Source organism: Xiphias gladius, chromosome 15, assembly GCF_016859285.1.
Source record: "Xiphias gladius isolate SHS-SW01 ecotype Sanya breed wild chromosome 15, ASM1685928v1, whole genome shotgun sequence".
NCBI lineage: Eukaryota > Metazoa > Chordata > Actinopteri > Istiophoriformes > Xiphiidae > Xiphias > Xiphias gladius.
The window spans coordinates 5,666,858-5,680,808 of record NC_053414.1 but is presented as its reverse complement, the minus strand read 5'-3'; the positions used below and the strand labels follow the sequence as shown (position 1 = coordinate 5,680,808).

Here is a 13,951-nt window from a genome sequence, read left to right as displayed (position 1 = left end):
TCACAGGGAAACGGTTTATTAGTGACGTCCTCGTCTACAGAAATGTCTTAATTTTAGAAAAGGACTTGATGGTGTGTAACAGGGAAATTCTTACCACTGAATAGTCTGGAAAAAAAAAAAAAATGAGTTTCAAAAAGCCGAAGGTGAAATCTTCAGTTTGCTTGTTTTGTCCGACCAAAGGTCCAAAACCTTAAAAATATTAAATTTATAATAAAATAAAACCGAGAAATGCGTCAAATCCTCGTATTTGACAATGTTTGGCATTTTACCTTGATAAATAACTGTCATGCTTCATTGGTTATCAAAATAGTTGGCAGTTAGTTTTATGCCAGTGTAATTAACTAATCCTTTTAAAACCGTGACATGATTTTCAAAGTGGGACTTTAATTTGAAAATGCAAAAAAAAACAACAAAAAAACAAAACAGAATCTGCTCAGAGTCTCTGGCAGACCGAACGTGTCGGTCTCCTGCCTGCTGCCTGGTTATTTTCAGAGCTACTTGTAGTTCACAAAGCCACCAGGGACCTGCGCTCTGCTCATTACAGCTAAAGTAAATGTAATCTCACATGATGCCTCTGCCTCCAGACTGGGATGCGATGCCGTTTCCATTTTGAAGAGCGCCCCTCAATTAAGACCGACTCCCCTGTAAACATCTGCAACTCGGTGAAAGCTTTTAACTGAAGTAGAAGCCACAGAGGGAGCTGGGGCCAAAACGGCTGAGTTCACTCAAACAGGCAGCGCGGGACCGAAGCCACTGTACAGGTCTAAACACAGTCGTTTAGATACATTTAAAAAGAGCAGAGCCATTCAGGGCACCGCGCATATTAAAGTAAAAAAAAAAATTCACCATGGCCGTGTAGCCACTTCATATTGAACAGGTTCAATCAAACTCAAAATCCCACTGAAGGATTTCAGAAACCTCCTGGTGCCAGTAAGAAAACAATCATGGGATTCACTTTTGTCGATTTTTTTTTTGTTTCTTTATTTTTTTTTTTTATGTCCAACAGCAGCAACAGCTGCCAATTAACAATAACTTTTCATGTAGTGTATGTGAGGAAAACCTTAAAATAAAACAAATGAATAAATCAAAATACAGGAGAGCAGTGAAAAGCGATGTAGGTTTGTCAACCACTGCCCTTTTTTTTTTTCTTTCCTGAAGGCAGTAAAATCGCAGATACATGTGCCGTTGGGCATTAAAGAGCACAATGGCAGCCAGTACCGGATAACATTTAGCACATTCAGATCTCCCAAAATTCACCTCTTTAAAAGTTTCGTTACCTTCCTGAGAAACAGAAAAAGAAAAAAAAACAGGACTAATTGTCGTTGGCTGATCAGTCACGTAAAATACCTAAAATCCTGATCACCGGCCCTTTAAGTACGAGAGACGCTGGGTTTCGTTGGCGGTTCTCAACCACTTCGAAGTCACTTCCCCAATTCCCCCTTTAATACCAACGAGGTCTTGCTTCATTTCCTACGAAGACCATGATCAGTGTAACTTTGGTGCTTTTTTTTTGTGTGTGTGTGTCTGTGTCAGGTGGGGTCACAGGACGATTTGAGAAACCCGCCAAGTGGCCACTTTATGAGGTACACCTGTACAGTGTACTGCAGTATAACATCCAGTTTAAAAAAAAAAAAAAAGCTCCAAATGTTCAGCTTTTGGTGACACTGTCAGAGACGCGTTAGTTCAACTACACGTTTACCGCTGAGCTCACAGTTGGCGGCGGTGCCGGGCCGGACTACATTATACTGAGAGGCATTTCCAGGTCTTTTTGTCCTCCCTATTTACATACCTGAGGGGGTCAGAACATCAGTAACACCTGAACTATGAGGCAGTTCAGCGCGGGACCGCCGCTGACTGTGACGTCGGCGCTAGAAAAGGTGTTTAACTGAATTAACACCTCCTACGACGGGTTCAGACAAAACCTGGACACCGCTGGCATCATAAACGTCGACTTTATGGCAGAACAGTTAAGACTGGATGGCGTTTAGATTTCACAGGTGTACCTGACAAAGCGGCCACAGTTCGACAGAAAGTACTGACCGCCTTTTTATAAACTTAGTTGAGTGTGCTTTCAATGTAGAGAGTTCAAATCAGCAGAATCTAAGCTTCTTGCAGAAAAGGACATTTCTAGAGGAATTATCACGAGTCCACTTAACTCCTCACGCGTGGGTCTGCTCTTTGTTTTGCTAGATGACACGGTGACGACCATCATCCTTATAATACTGGAAAAATCCGCTTTGAGATCCAGAGTTTCTCGCGACGCCGAGATGCAGTAAATTTTGGCATTATGCAGTTCCCTTGTGGCTAATACAGACATTATGAAGCCACAAATATACATATTTAACATACATTGGATCTGTAAACAAGCAAAAAACAGAGTGATACTCTCCAATACAGATGTGGTTTTACAGGATCCATTCACATCTGATCCTGCACTCGGCGGCAAAACGAAGAGAGCTACTAAAAATCCATCCCTGGTTCCGAGATGCCTTTACCTTCACGGAAGTCTTCCAGTGACTCACGACTTGGGCTAAAACCACGCGAGTGCTTCATTTATGCTTGCAGCCACTTTCCACGTGTCGAGTTAATTTTTTTCCACACTGAAGCATTTCAGGAATGAGGGCTCGAATATGTAAAAGGCATTAAAAGCGCACGGGACCTACTGCGAGGGACAAAATGAAAAGGGCTCCGGCGGCGAGGGAGCTTTCGTCACGAACCCCACCTGCATCAAGCCAAGGGCGTCCGACCTCCGAGGTATAAACAAACCTATTTCTCGGGGGACATATAAATATAAAACTCTAGAAGTGGGGGAGTTTTTCTGGACTTGGGTGGTGAAAGCGAAAAAATGAATGAAGATAAAAGTAAGACTGATACTGCATGAAGCCTTTTTACAGGAGTAATGTTCATGTACACAACAATTCAATTTTAAAGCATGGTAGTTTATAATTTCACAGCACTGCAACACACCCTGACGTGGGTAGTGTTACCTGACATGACACCAAGAAATACCACGGCCCACAGCCTCCAGCAGAGGGAGCCGCAGGCCTAAATCTGAGCTGCGTGCGGAGGCATCCTGCCCAGCAACTGTTCCTCCTCTCATTAGCTGAAGCTTTTCAGTAAACCGGGCCAACCCATTTGCTCTGAGCCAAGGCTGCCTCTCATCCCCCGGTGAGAGTAACAAAGCCGAGGCCAATCATGTGCTTAACCGGCTGCAGGGGTGCCAGGGCGGCTGGCCGAAGACCTGACTTCACCTCGGCGAGACAGACCACGATCGAGGCCGGAGCTGAAACCGTTTCTCTCCGCCGGCCAGAGCGCAGGAACCTGTGCGTCTCTGACAGTGCGACCGGCGGCTGAGCGGAACCGGCATGTAGCGTCAGGGATGGGCAGCCCTGTGCCGTGCCCTCTGGGAGTCCGCGTGGTTGTTTGTTTGTTTTGGCCGTAAACACGCCGCAGCAGCTGATTTCGGAGGTGACTAATTACTCCCCTCCCTGGCTGAAATGTGTTCATCGGCAGAATCAGCTGCTGTCGTGTCAGACTGGAGGGAAAACGTGCAGACTTCTGGCCAACTACTGCTTCCCATGCCCTGGTTTAACTGTTGACTGGTACTTAGTTGTAATTTCCTAAGCGGATTCACACGTAGGCACATAAACATACTGCGCGTTTCACGGCGATATAAAAATATATTTAAGGCAACACTTTATGCTGCTCCTGTCGGCTAAAAACACAAATAACTCAACTTTCCTGATTTCACAGTCAATGAATCAATATTTATCAGTGCCCAAAAACTACTTTTTGGCTGGTAAACCTGCCAACTGAGATTAATATGCCACATTAGCTGTTCTCCTTGGGATTTTGTTTAAAGAGACAGTCACAGAAATCTGTGTCTTTTCTGTCTTTTTGGTCAAGTACTACGTCAGATGAAGTTCGTGGGTTGTTATGGAGTACGGGACCATTCAAAAGTTATGAATGATGATGGAAACTAGGCTGTTTTGTAGTTTTGAAGAAAAGAAACTACAACCGAGGTGTTCAAACGGTGTTTCCTAATGTTACCACGCAATTTCATAGGTGACATTGGCTGGTTTGCCAACGAAACAGATTTCACTGCCACTGAGCAGTTGTGGGGAGTAAATTTCAAGCCCTGACATACGGGAAAATGTTTTGAATGCGCCCTGATTTCGTAAAGTTCATGCAGATCTGTGATTTTAACCTGACAGCAGCAGCAGCAGCTTCCTGTCCTGACCCTCCTATTCAGTACCATTATTTCCAACGACTGAAATGTACCAATATGAAATACACAATTCCACTGGGGCTTCCCCCATGCTAAGTTTGGCTGCTGCCAGTCACCAGCTGTTTTTTGTTTTTTTTCTCCCCCCCCCACCCCACCAGAATCATTAAAAGCAAATAGAGGAGGATTAAATCCTGACTCCTCTCTGCCAGTCACCAGTTTCCCTTCAGCGTGAAGAAAAGAAGGGACGGGAGGGGGGAGGGAGGAGAGACACGTCCCTCTTCCCGTATCGGTCCGTCCGTCCAACTGCCCTGACAGGGAGGAGTCGGTGAGCGTAGTCGAGAGGTCGGGGGTCATCGACATCAGAGGGCGAAGAAGAGGATGAGGACCACGATCATGATGGTGACCAGCACACCGATAGCACACCACTGCCTCCGACCTGAGGGACACAGCGGGGGGAGACCCTCAGACACACAACACTGAAACTGCGGCGGATTTATCGTTTGCACCGTTTGAACACGGAGACTGATTCTAAACCTTGGGGGGGGGCACATGCGGTTGATATTCTAAATGCAAGGTCAGCCTACTTGGCTTTTCTTCACACCGTACGCAGTCAAAAGCTTCAGGAATCGCTAAGCAAGTCGAATATTTGCCACTGATTTACATTATCAATAAAACTGTTTTTTTTTTTTTTATTGTTTCTATTCAGGCAACAGTGTAACAGTTTGTGTTTTGAATGACGGAAGCTCTCAAGGATCAAGCTGCTGTAACGACATAACAAGACCAAAGATGACTGAAAATGTTGAGCCAAATCTAAAGCTTCCTGCACTCAGTGATGTGGACACACTGAAGTAATGAATGACACAACAGGACATCTGATAATAAAGCGGTAATTTGAGATGTCTAAGTCTGTGTAACAAGACAGGCAAGTAATGACACACGGGGAGATCCGCTAAAAGTTTGGAAATGACGCGTCACAGACACACACACCCCCCCAGTGTGGCATTAATTCAGTAATTAGAATCCACACTTTCTCCAGCTCCTCTGTGTTTTTGTGTTTCAAGCAGCCAGTTGCTCGGCAGCTTCTCAGTGTTGGCGATGCGAGTGCTGACAGGAGCACAATTAGATACAAAATACAAGTAATTACCACTGATTACCGCTCTGTGTGTGTGTGTGTGTGTGTAAACTTACTGCTGGTCATATGAGACACCTTCTCCAGCTTCTTGAGGACCGAGTCCATGCGGGACGACGTCTGGTCCATCTCGTCTCCAAAATCCCCCAACATGCTGAACCAGCAGGAAAGACACTTCACACATTTTACAGTGCACAACAATAAAGGCTAAAAGCTACAGTGGACACCTGCAGCTGTAGCTCCGTATTATTTGCACTCAAGTTTCTACTCTTTGTTTTGCGGCCAACATTAGCAACTCACCAACTCAAACGTCATGTACCTGTAAAACTTATTTGGGTCTTGCGGACACTTGCGGCTCTGCGGGTTTTTTTATGAGAGTAGAGGCGAAATGTGATCTGGTTGTCTGAATGAGCTACAGAATCGCTGGCACCCTCAAAGGCCACAGGGCTCATTGCATCCCACCGTGTTAAAGTGTCGGTCAACTTGTGCTAGTCACAGAGCCAGTAGCGGGGCGGCTAAAAATGGAAAACTTGTCCTGACGATGGTGCTAAAGGGGTCGGAGAAATCAAATTGCTTTGGCAAGAAGGTGAGAGCATTTAAAAAGGAATTTTATTGTGACTCTTGGGACTTACACTGAAGCCACTGTTTTGCTGGTGACTAAAGAGTGATACAGTGTGTGTTTCTCCTGCTCAGCCCTGTGTGTTTTCGTGAGGCGTGTTTAGTCACTGTCCACTGAATACTCTGTTACAACAAGCATACATCGTTCCAGATCCCCAACAGTCACAGGAAACATTTCAGTCTTCGCAAAATAAAAGAAAACGGCGCTGAAGGGCGGTGTCAGGGGCGTTTTAGTTCTACCTCTACTGTTTTTCCTCTGGAGAAAGGATCAGAGTATTTAATCAAAAGGGCATAAAAGTTAAAAAATAATTGAGGAAGTGAGGTCCAAAGCACCCACTGACTGTGAAACAGGCTTCGTTATTCAGACTAGGGCATCCAAATTCTTATTGCCTAGCAGTAAAGTGGTTGTAACACTCTCACCGCTCCACTTTACTTCAGTTATTATCATCTGCTGTGTTTCCCAGAATGCCCTCTGATAAGTCCCTGAGAAATGACTAAGATCTTGTTGCTGTCAGCTGAAGGGGGCATGTGGACTTCAAATGGTCTAAGAGTGACTCTTTCTTTGACAGTAAGGAACTGGGGTTGTTCCTGCGGATCACTTTCCTTTAATCAGTCCATCTGCTGTCCAAAACAAACAATCATAATTCCCTGTAGCCCAAAGTGACGTCTTCCAACTGCTTGTTCTGTCCTGCCAGCAGACCAGACACCAAAAATATATTCAGTTTACCATCACGTTAGCACAAAGTAAAGCAGGAGACCACAGAGCAACCGGCATGTTTTTCCTGAAAATGACTTTGAGGATTAATTTCCTGTTTATTGGGGAACTGATAATTTGACTAATCGAGTGATTATTTCAGCGCTATGAGGGACTGAAACTTGACCTTTATTACTGATGATCAAAGTCACTGGAAATGAAGAGTCTGCACAGTGAGTGAGGCATGAAATGTATTGAAACTAAAAAAGAGTCATTTGAAGTTTGGTAACAGGGGTGTTTTCACATTGTGAAATTCTTAAATGTCAAAAAGATGAAAAAGATTCAGTATTAGGTGTCTGTGTGTTCCTGACCAGACAAACAAAGAACTATGCCCGTGTAGGCGTGTATACTCACACAGCTTGCTCGTCGAGCTCGTCTCCAATGCGTCCCGACATGTCTTTGAGGACTCTGATGCTGCCCGACACCAGCTCCAGCTGCTCATCCTGCTCCTCCATGATAAGCTAGACACACACGCGCACACACACACACACACACACACTTTGTCTTTATCCTCCGCAGAATCTTTAAATACCACTTCCTAGATATCCGGACAGATCCGGATCATTTACTATGAATGGGATTTTTTTTTCTGCGAAGTCTGGTGTATGTTGTTTTGACATTGGACTTGGCGGAGGTCTATCCTCTCTGAGTGCCCAGCCAGTTTCTAGTGTAAACTTTTTTTTCTTTTCTTTTTTTTTTTTATTACCTCTTTTAAAAATAGTTTTAACTGAGTCCAGTTATTTATGTGATTATATTGGCAACACTGAAAAAATGTGCCAGGAAAACAAAAAAAACCAAAAACAAATCAAGCCACAAAATGCTACAAAAAACAGTAACGTAAAAAAGAGGAGGCCGCATCTACACTGAGCTGATGAAAGGTCACCACATCCGACGTAATCTCTTCTGTGTGAGTAAGCAAGTTTATCTTTGATCCACTTCTTGCTAAAAATTCAACCGAACACAGGATGCGTGATGAAATTAAATCAACGCCACAGGAAATAGAAAATTATCAGGTCATAATCTGACATTAAAAATAAACCCGTGTATTTAATCCTTCTTCACGTCATCATGGCGTCATACCGAGTAAAGCAGACGGAGATCTCATCTACCTCATCTTTATCAAAGGACTGCAGCAGGAATCCTACACTGGGCTCATTTTCCAGTCTCGTAGTGAAAACTTTGGATTAAACCTGCCTCCTGATCTGTGAACATGACCTAATATTTTAAAAAAACGAAAAGAAAAAAACATTCCAACACTGTCAAGCTTCAGTCTGACCATTCAGATGCTCTCATATGGGGACTTTTATGAAGTCTCATTCACAAACCACTTCAACTTGTTTGACGAAAAGCACATTGACAGTGTAGAAGGACTTTACTGGAGGAGGTGGAGACTTTTCTGCAAACTAATCCTGGTCATTTATCGGATAACTTTTCTCTATGCTGTCACTTAAAAAATGCAAAATAAAGTAGAAAATATAAAACCCATGAACAAGATCTCTCCCTCCCTCTTTTTTCCACTCCTTCGTCCCCTTGTTTTATCCTTGCATACCTTCCCCCTTTTTCTGAATCAAACCCCCCTTTTCTTTTCTTTGTTTCTTCCTTCTTTCCTGTGCTTTTTCCTCCCGACACCCCTTTTCTTCCTCTTCCCGACTATTTTTTGTTACAGATTCTGCCCATTTTCTCCCTCTGTTATTCCCTCCATTTATTCACCCTCCCTCTCTACCTGCTGTTGTTCCTGTTGCTCCTGGATGTATCTGGAGTTTGCAGACACCAGATGAGCCTCCAGTCCCGTTGACCTGTCCTGGCCTGATGAAGCCAGCAGAGCCTGGACACACGCAAACACACACACAAACACACGCATACACACAGGGTTAACAGGAAACGTGTCAGAGCTACCTGCCGACACATTAGCTGGAGTGTTAAAGTTAAGTTCAAACAACAAAGAAAAAAAAGTCCCTGAAGACAAGGATAGAAGACACTTTGAAACAAAAAATATTTTTGACAGCTCTCTAAACTGATTAACATCTGCTCATTGCAATTATTCGGTACCATTTATATTATATATAAGCATGTTTTCATGCGACCGTCAGCATACTAACATGCTACACTAATATTGGAAGTATGACAAAAGTACAGTTGTTGGTTAGAGTGTAGCCATGTCTGACAAGGTGAAGCTGTCCTAAAATGGCTACTGTACCGCTGATAAACCGTTTCGATTTCGGCAACAACGTGACCTTTTTTCTGCGACGCCATCCTCAGGCGATTTTCCTAAAAATGCCGTTGCCTCATCAGCGAACTAGGTTATTGTTGTTTGCCAACGTGAAATGGAGAAAAACAGCGAGCGATGCTGATAGGAAAATCATAACACCGGACCACATGATAAATGAAGTGTGGAAACATTTTGGATCTGACACCAGATGGAAAAATGATGAATTACGGTGAGGTTCTTTGCTGACTGATTTAGCATTAGGCGTGTTAGTTCTATCTCGTCGTGGGCTTTTTCTGTTAGCGATGGCGCCAACCGCAGCTGTCTACTGGCAAAGTCCTTGGCAGCTGTTTGTATTAAGACAACATTTAGCAACAACGTTTCTGAGGGGCTGACCCGTGGAGAGGGGATGACATGCAGCAACACGATACCTAGCCCTGTTGTTATGAAACACTTGGAAAGTTCTTAAGAAAAACTGAAAAGTGGTGGTTTGAGATGTACGAGGGATGATGCAGAGCATTTCTGAAGACTTACGACATTCAGCCCATGTAACTCATGCTATCCAGCAGAGTGTATGTATTGTGTGTGTACTCTCTCTGTGCGTTTTTGTGTGTTAAAATGTCCACCGACCTGTCTGTTCTTCTTCTCTGCCTGAGCCACAGCAGAAGGGCTGGACAACTGATCCTTCATTTCCTGCACGCGCACACACACACACAAAATCGATTTACACCTCTCAATCCACATTGTGTCAAAATTTGAGCAAAAATCAGTTCAAAAGCCCCGTTCAGCGCGGACAGCTTCATTAATGAGATTTTCTGCTGCTGCGCCAGAATCGCCGACTGGCAAATCAAAATGTCAGAAAGTCTTTTGTTCTCTCTCAGTAAAGCTCCTTTCTCTGCCTCAGATGACTCAGTTCTTTTCAGATCTATTTTAAAGACGGTACCTTTACCTGCAAGACTTGTGTTAGAAACTGACTCATATTTTCCAATGTGCCTACAGCATGGACAGTGATTCAATTCAGCCAAGTCAGGAGCTCAACGGCGCTGATTATCACAATTGATGATCTCTTTCTGTTTAGTAATAGATAATCAACTCCGTGTCTCCTCACAACACAAATAAAAGTGAAAACACGTTTAAAAAAAAAAATTGTGTGCTTCAGTGCTGGGATCTGCTGCTTTGACTGATGTTGGACTTTGCCTGTACAGTCTGTGCCCTTTGTTAGAGACACTTCAGTAGCCAGAATACAACAGAGGCCTTCCAGGCAATGTTTGTGTAGCTGTTTCTCTTCCACCCTGGTCACCTGTAACCACGGGTAACACCTTTCAAAGGAAAACACACGTTCTTTGCAGAGGTGAGGCTTGTATATAAATACCAAATTATCAGACAGAGTTAGTTACCTTTGTATCAAGTTTTCTTATACGATACAAATGTACAATAACCATTTGTTTCGCACACAACTGTTGTTGTTCTCTTCATGAAAGAAGTACAGGCACTGACAATATACATCATTAATATGCGTCTCGACACAGCACATTTTCCATTTTTAAACAGTATAGATAAAAACTTACAAAAAAAAAAAACATAAGACGCTGGATGTTTTTTTAAGAGTAAATACCGACATTGTTATTTAAGAGTTTTAAAAACATCAGATAACAATACATCAGCTGACACTCATTTTTTTGACATAAACGCATATAATAACATTTTTGATAAGCATCATTTTAATGAATAAATAATAATAAATTAACTCATGTCTGCGCTGTATCTAAATTAACACAAACACGTCTTTGGTATGTTTTGCGCTGCAGTTTCTCGTTATTTATCTGTCGAGAAATTTGCTGACACTAATCTATCTGTGATAAACTAATATTTAGCAATAATATCAGCCCAGCTGAAATATCAGTAGGTCTCTAACTGAATTCTTTTAAAGGCAAATCCAGTTCACGAAAGACCTGACAAGTCAAGTCTCATTCACGAATGTTCATGGAACACAATTACAATACACACACACACACACAAAAGAACAAGCACAGGCTAGAGGATTTGACATCCCATTAGATGAGATGGCAAAACCAACATGGTAGAAAAACCAATAAAAAACTAAAGCTTGTGCTGATGAAATTTACCTGGACAGATGTTCTGGTTCGCTCCACAAAGTCCCTCCTCTCCTGAAGTTCATTGTCACCGAGTCTGAACTTCCCCGGGTTCGATTCCACAATACCTGAATCAGTCAAGGACCCAACGGACAAAACACCACATCTGATGACCCGCCATGCACATCCAACTCTGCAGCACTTCCAATACACTTTTTAATGCTTTTATTAACAATAGCCAATAAAATTTAAGAAGATAAATGGGTTTAAAAAAGAAAATACCAACTAAAAGTAGAGAAAGTCTATCAGCAAATTATTTAAAGCCTGGTGAACATTCTTATATTATTATTAATGTTAAAGACAATTTCATTTGTTAGTGGCTCTACTATCTAGAATCCTCTGATGTAAAATATAATAACAACAGTCAGGAGTCACAGACCAATGAAAAGTTCAACTATTAAATGGAAGCAGGTAGTTTTCCCTCCTCTGTCTGAAGATTCAGCTCTATTTTTCTGACCTTTTCCTAACTCCTGAAAGAGTCTCTTCATATTTCTGATCTTTGCTTAATTATCGTGGAAGTAAAATGGTTCTAGCCTTTATGAGATTGATACATCCTCTGAATAGGTCGAACGGGAGGAGGGTGACAGAGTGACACAAGGCATCCGTTTGTTTTAAAAATACTGACGGTCATGTGAAGAGACGGGTTGAGGGAAAGACTTTTTTTTTTCCCGTTTAAAAGGATACTGATGGTTTCACTGAGGTCCTCCAGGTCCCAGTCTATGGCCCTCAGACAGTTCCTGAGCTCATTGGTACTCCAGTCCAGCTCATCCCGACTGACCTGAGATGGCACAAACCAACCAAAATCACTGACTATACAGGCACATGCGGTATAAATATTCCACATAGCCTGTTACCACGCAGGTCTTCACTCCAACCACTGAATAAACCAGATTTGACCGACATTTCGGTCCCTTCAGACTGCTAGGACACACACATGGAAAACATTAACAGAACGGAAACTGTTGGCTACGTGACTTCACCATTCAGGCACATGGATGTAATTTAAGCCCTCTGATCCGAAAGAGTCCAAAATGTGTGGTGAATCAATTCACATCTGGATTTAGACACTTCTCACTTGTGATCACACTGCTGATGTAAATGTTTACGCCGAGGCTGAGCTGCTTAGTGACCTCTAAAGCACTGCAAACTGAGAAAGCGCAAGCATGCAGGTGTAAGATAAGCAAGTAAAACATCCTCACTACTTTGAAAATGCATACGTCAAATTAGGAAACAAGGTCACCAATTTGACAACACGTACGCTACATAAAACAAACAGACTGCAAATACAGACAAGTTGAGAAAATACAGAAATGCAACAAACCGCACAGAACACAACAGAAATGAGCCACAACAACACAGAAATTTTTGCAGGACACTAAAAACTGATTAACACAGGAATATTTGGTAAAGTAAATGCTATGTTTATAGCCAATATCGCCAATAATATAGGAAATATGAAAACACAATTTTAAAAACTAAAAGAAACACTTTCACAACACTTTCATAAACATTTCACAAGTCGAGTTCATCAGTTTTTGGTTTCTCAAAGAAACTCTTGTTGTGTTGGTTGCAGCATGTTTATTTTTGCTGCACGTGTTTTCAAATTGGTGAACGTGTCCCCCTTTTCGCTGATGATTCATTTATTTGCAGTTGGGTTGTTTTTGTTTTGTTTTGTTTTGAATGTGCGATATACAGCACTGTGCAAAGATTTTAAGGGACTTTAGATAATCAAAGTCTTGTCCATCGTGCAATAGCATCGGGGAGGCACCTGGCTGGTCCCAAATTCAGGACAGGACAATGACCACATCTGGTCATCTGGTCCCCGCGGAGCCCTGATCTCAGCGTCATGGAGTCAGTCTGGGATCACATGAGGAGACGGGAGTCACCGAGACAGCCTCGATCCACAAAGGACCCGTGGCCAGTTCGCCAAGACGCTTGGAACAACCTACGGGCCAAGAACCCCGACACACTGTGGGCAAGTGTACCGAGGAGAACCGCTGCCGCTTCCTGACTTTTAGGGCCGTAAATGTTTGCACAGTGCTGCATGTGTGTTGAGCTTTCTTGGCCAGTGAGGTCAGTCAGAATATGCACCGACATACGACCCTCAGGGGCTCACAGTTTCCGGGCAGTGATTTCTGCAGCGATGCGTCCGGTGTGTTACAGCTCCGCTCACCTGTGTCCCGTCCTGCAACAGTTCCTCCCACCTGTCAAACAGGCCCCGGGCACGAGAGAGGGCCTTCTGCACCTCCCTGGAGGAACACACACACACACACACACACACACACGAAAAACATTAAGAGCACGGAAACTGTTGGCTACATGACTTCACCCGTCAGACACCTGCCGTATTTTTTCAAGCTGGACTCTGCAGCTACGCCCCTCGTTTAACCAAAACAAACGCCAGAAGCTGCTTTTCGCATCCTTCCGTAACTTCGCACCGCCTTGTCGACAGCCTAACAGGGGGCGGGGGGGGGGGTGCCAGAGCTGCCCGGTCCTTTCCAGCGACAGCCAGATGAAACTAAAATAAACCTCAGAGCTCGCTCATACTCTTGTTCGACCGGACAAACATCAACACACTGGCTGACTACCTCTGCGCAGCTGGTGCTAGCATTGACGCTAGTTAGCTACAGCTAGCCGTTGAGCTAACTTGGCCAGTGTTAACTTTGGTGTTTCAGGAAAACGCCCACTCGCCGTTAAATCAAGCTCTGGGCGTGTAGTCGCTTGAAACAGCCCGAGGCGAGGCCGAGTTCTAGGCCCTAAACTGTTCGTTTCTCACCCCTTCACAACGAAAAACGGGTCTTCTGTCGACATGATGCGTCCCTTCCGCCTCACTCCCAGCGCATGCGCACCTCTCGAACGGTCC

General features: G+C 43.6%; 1 protein-coding gene across 1 annotated transcript; it reads right to left on the bottom strand.

Annotated features, from left to right (window-relative positions):
- Positions 1–3,888: 3,888 nt before the first annotated feature.
- On the bottom strand, positions 3,889–13,951 carry LOC120800321 (syntaxin-10). The gene is made up of 9 exons (XM_040146349.1): positions 13,865–13,951; positions 13,262–13,337; positions 11,773–11,866; positions 11,062–11,156; positions 9,566–9,628; positions 8,453–8,554; positions 7,084–7,190; positions 5,417–5,511; positions 3,889–4,664 (listed from the first exon to the last, which is right to left on the bottom strand). Exons 1-9 carry the CDS (start codon positions 13,897–13,899, stop codon positions 4,588–4,590), a joined length of 744 nt encoding a protein of 247 aa, XP_040002283.1. The 5' UTR covers positions 13,900–13,951; the 3' UTR covers positions 3,889–4,587.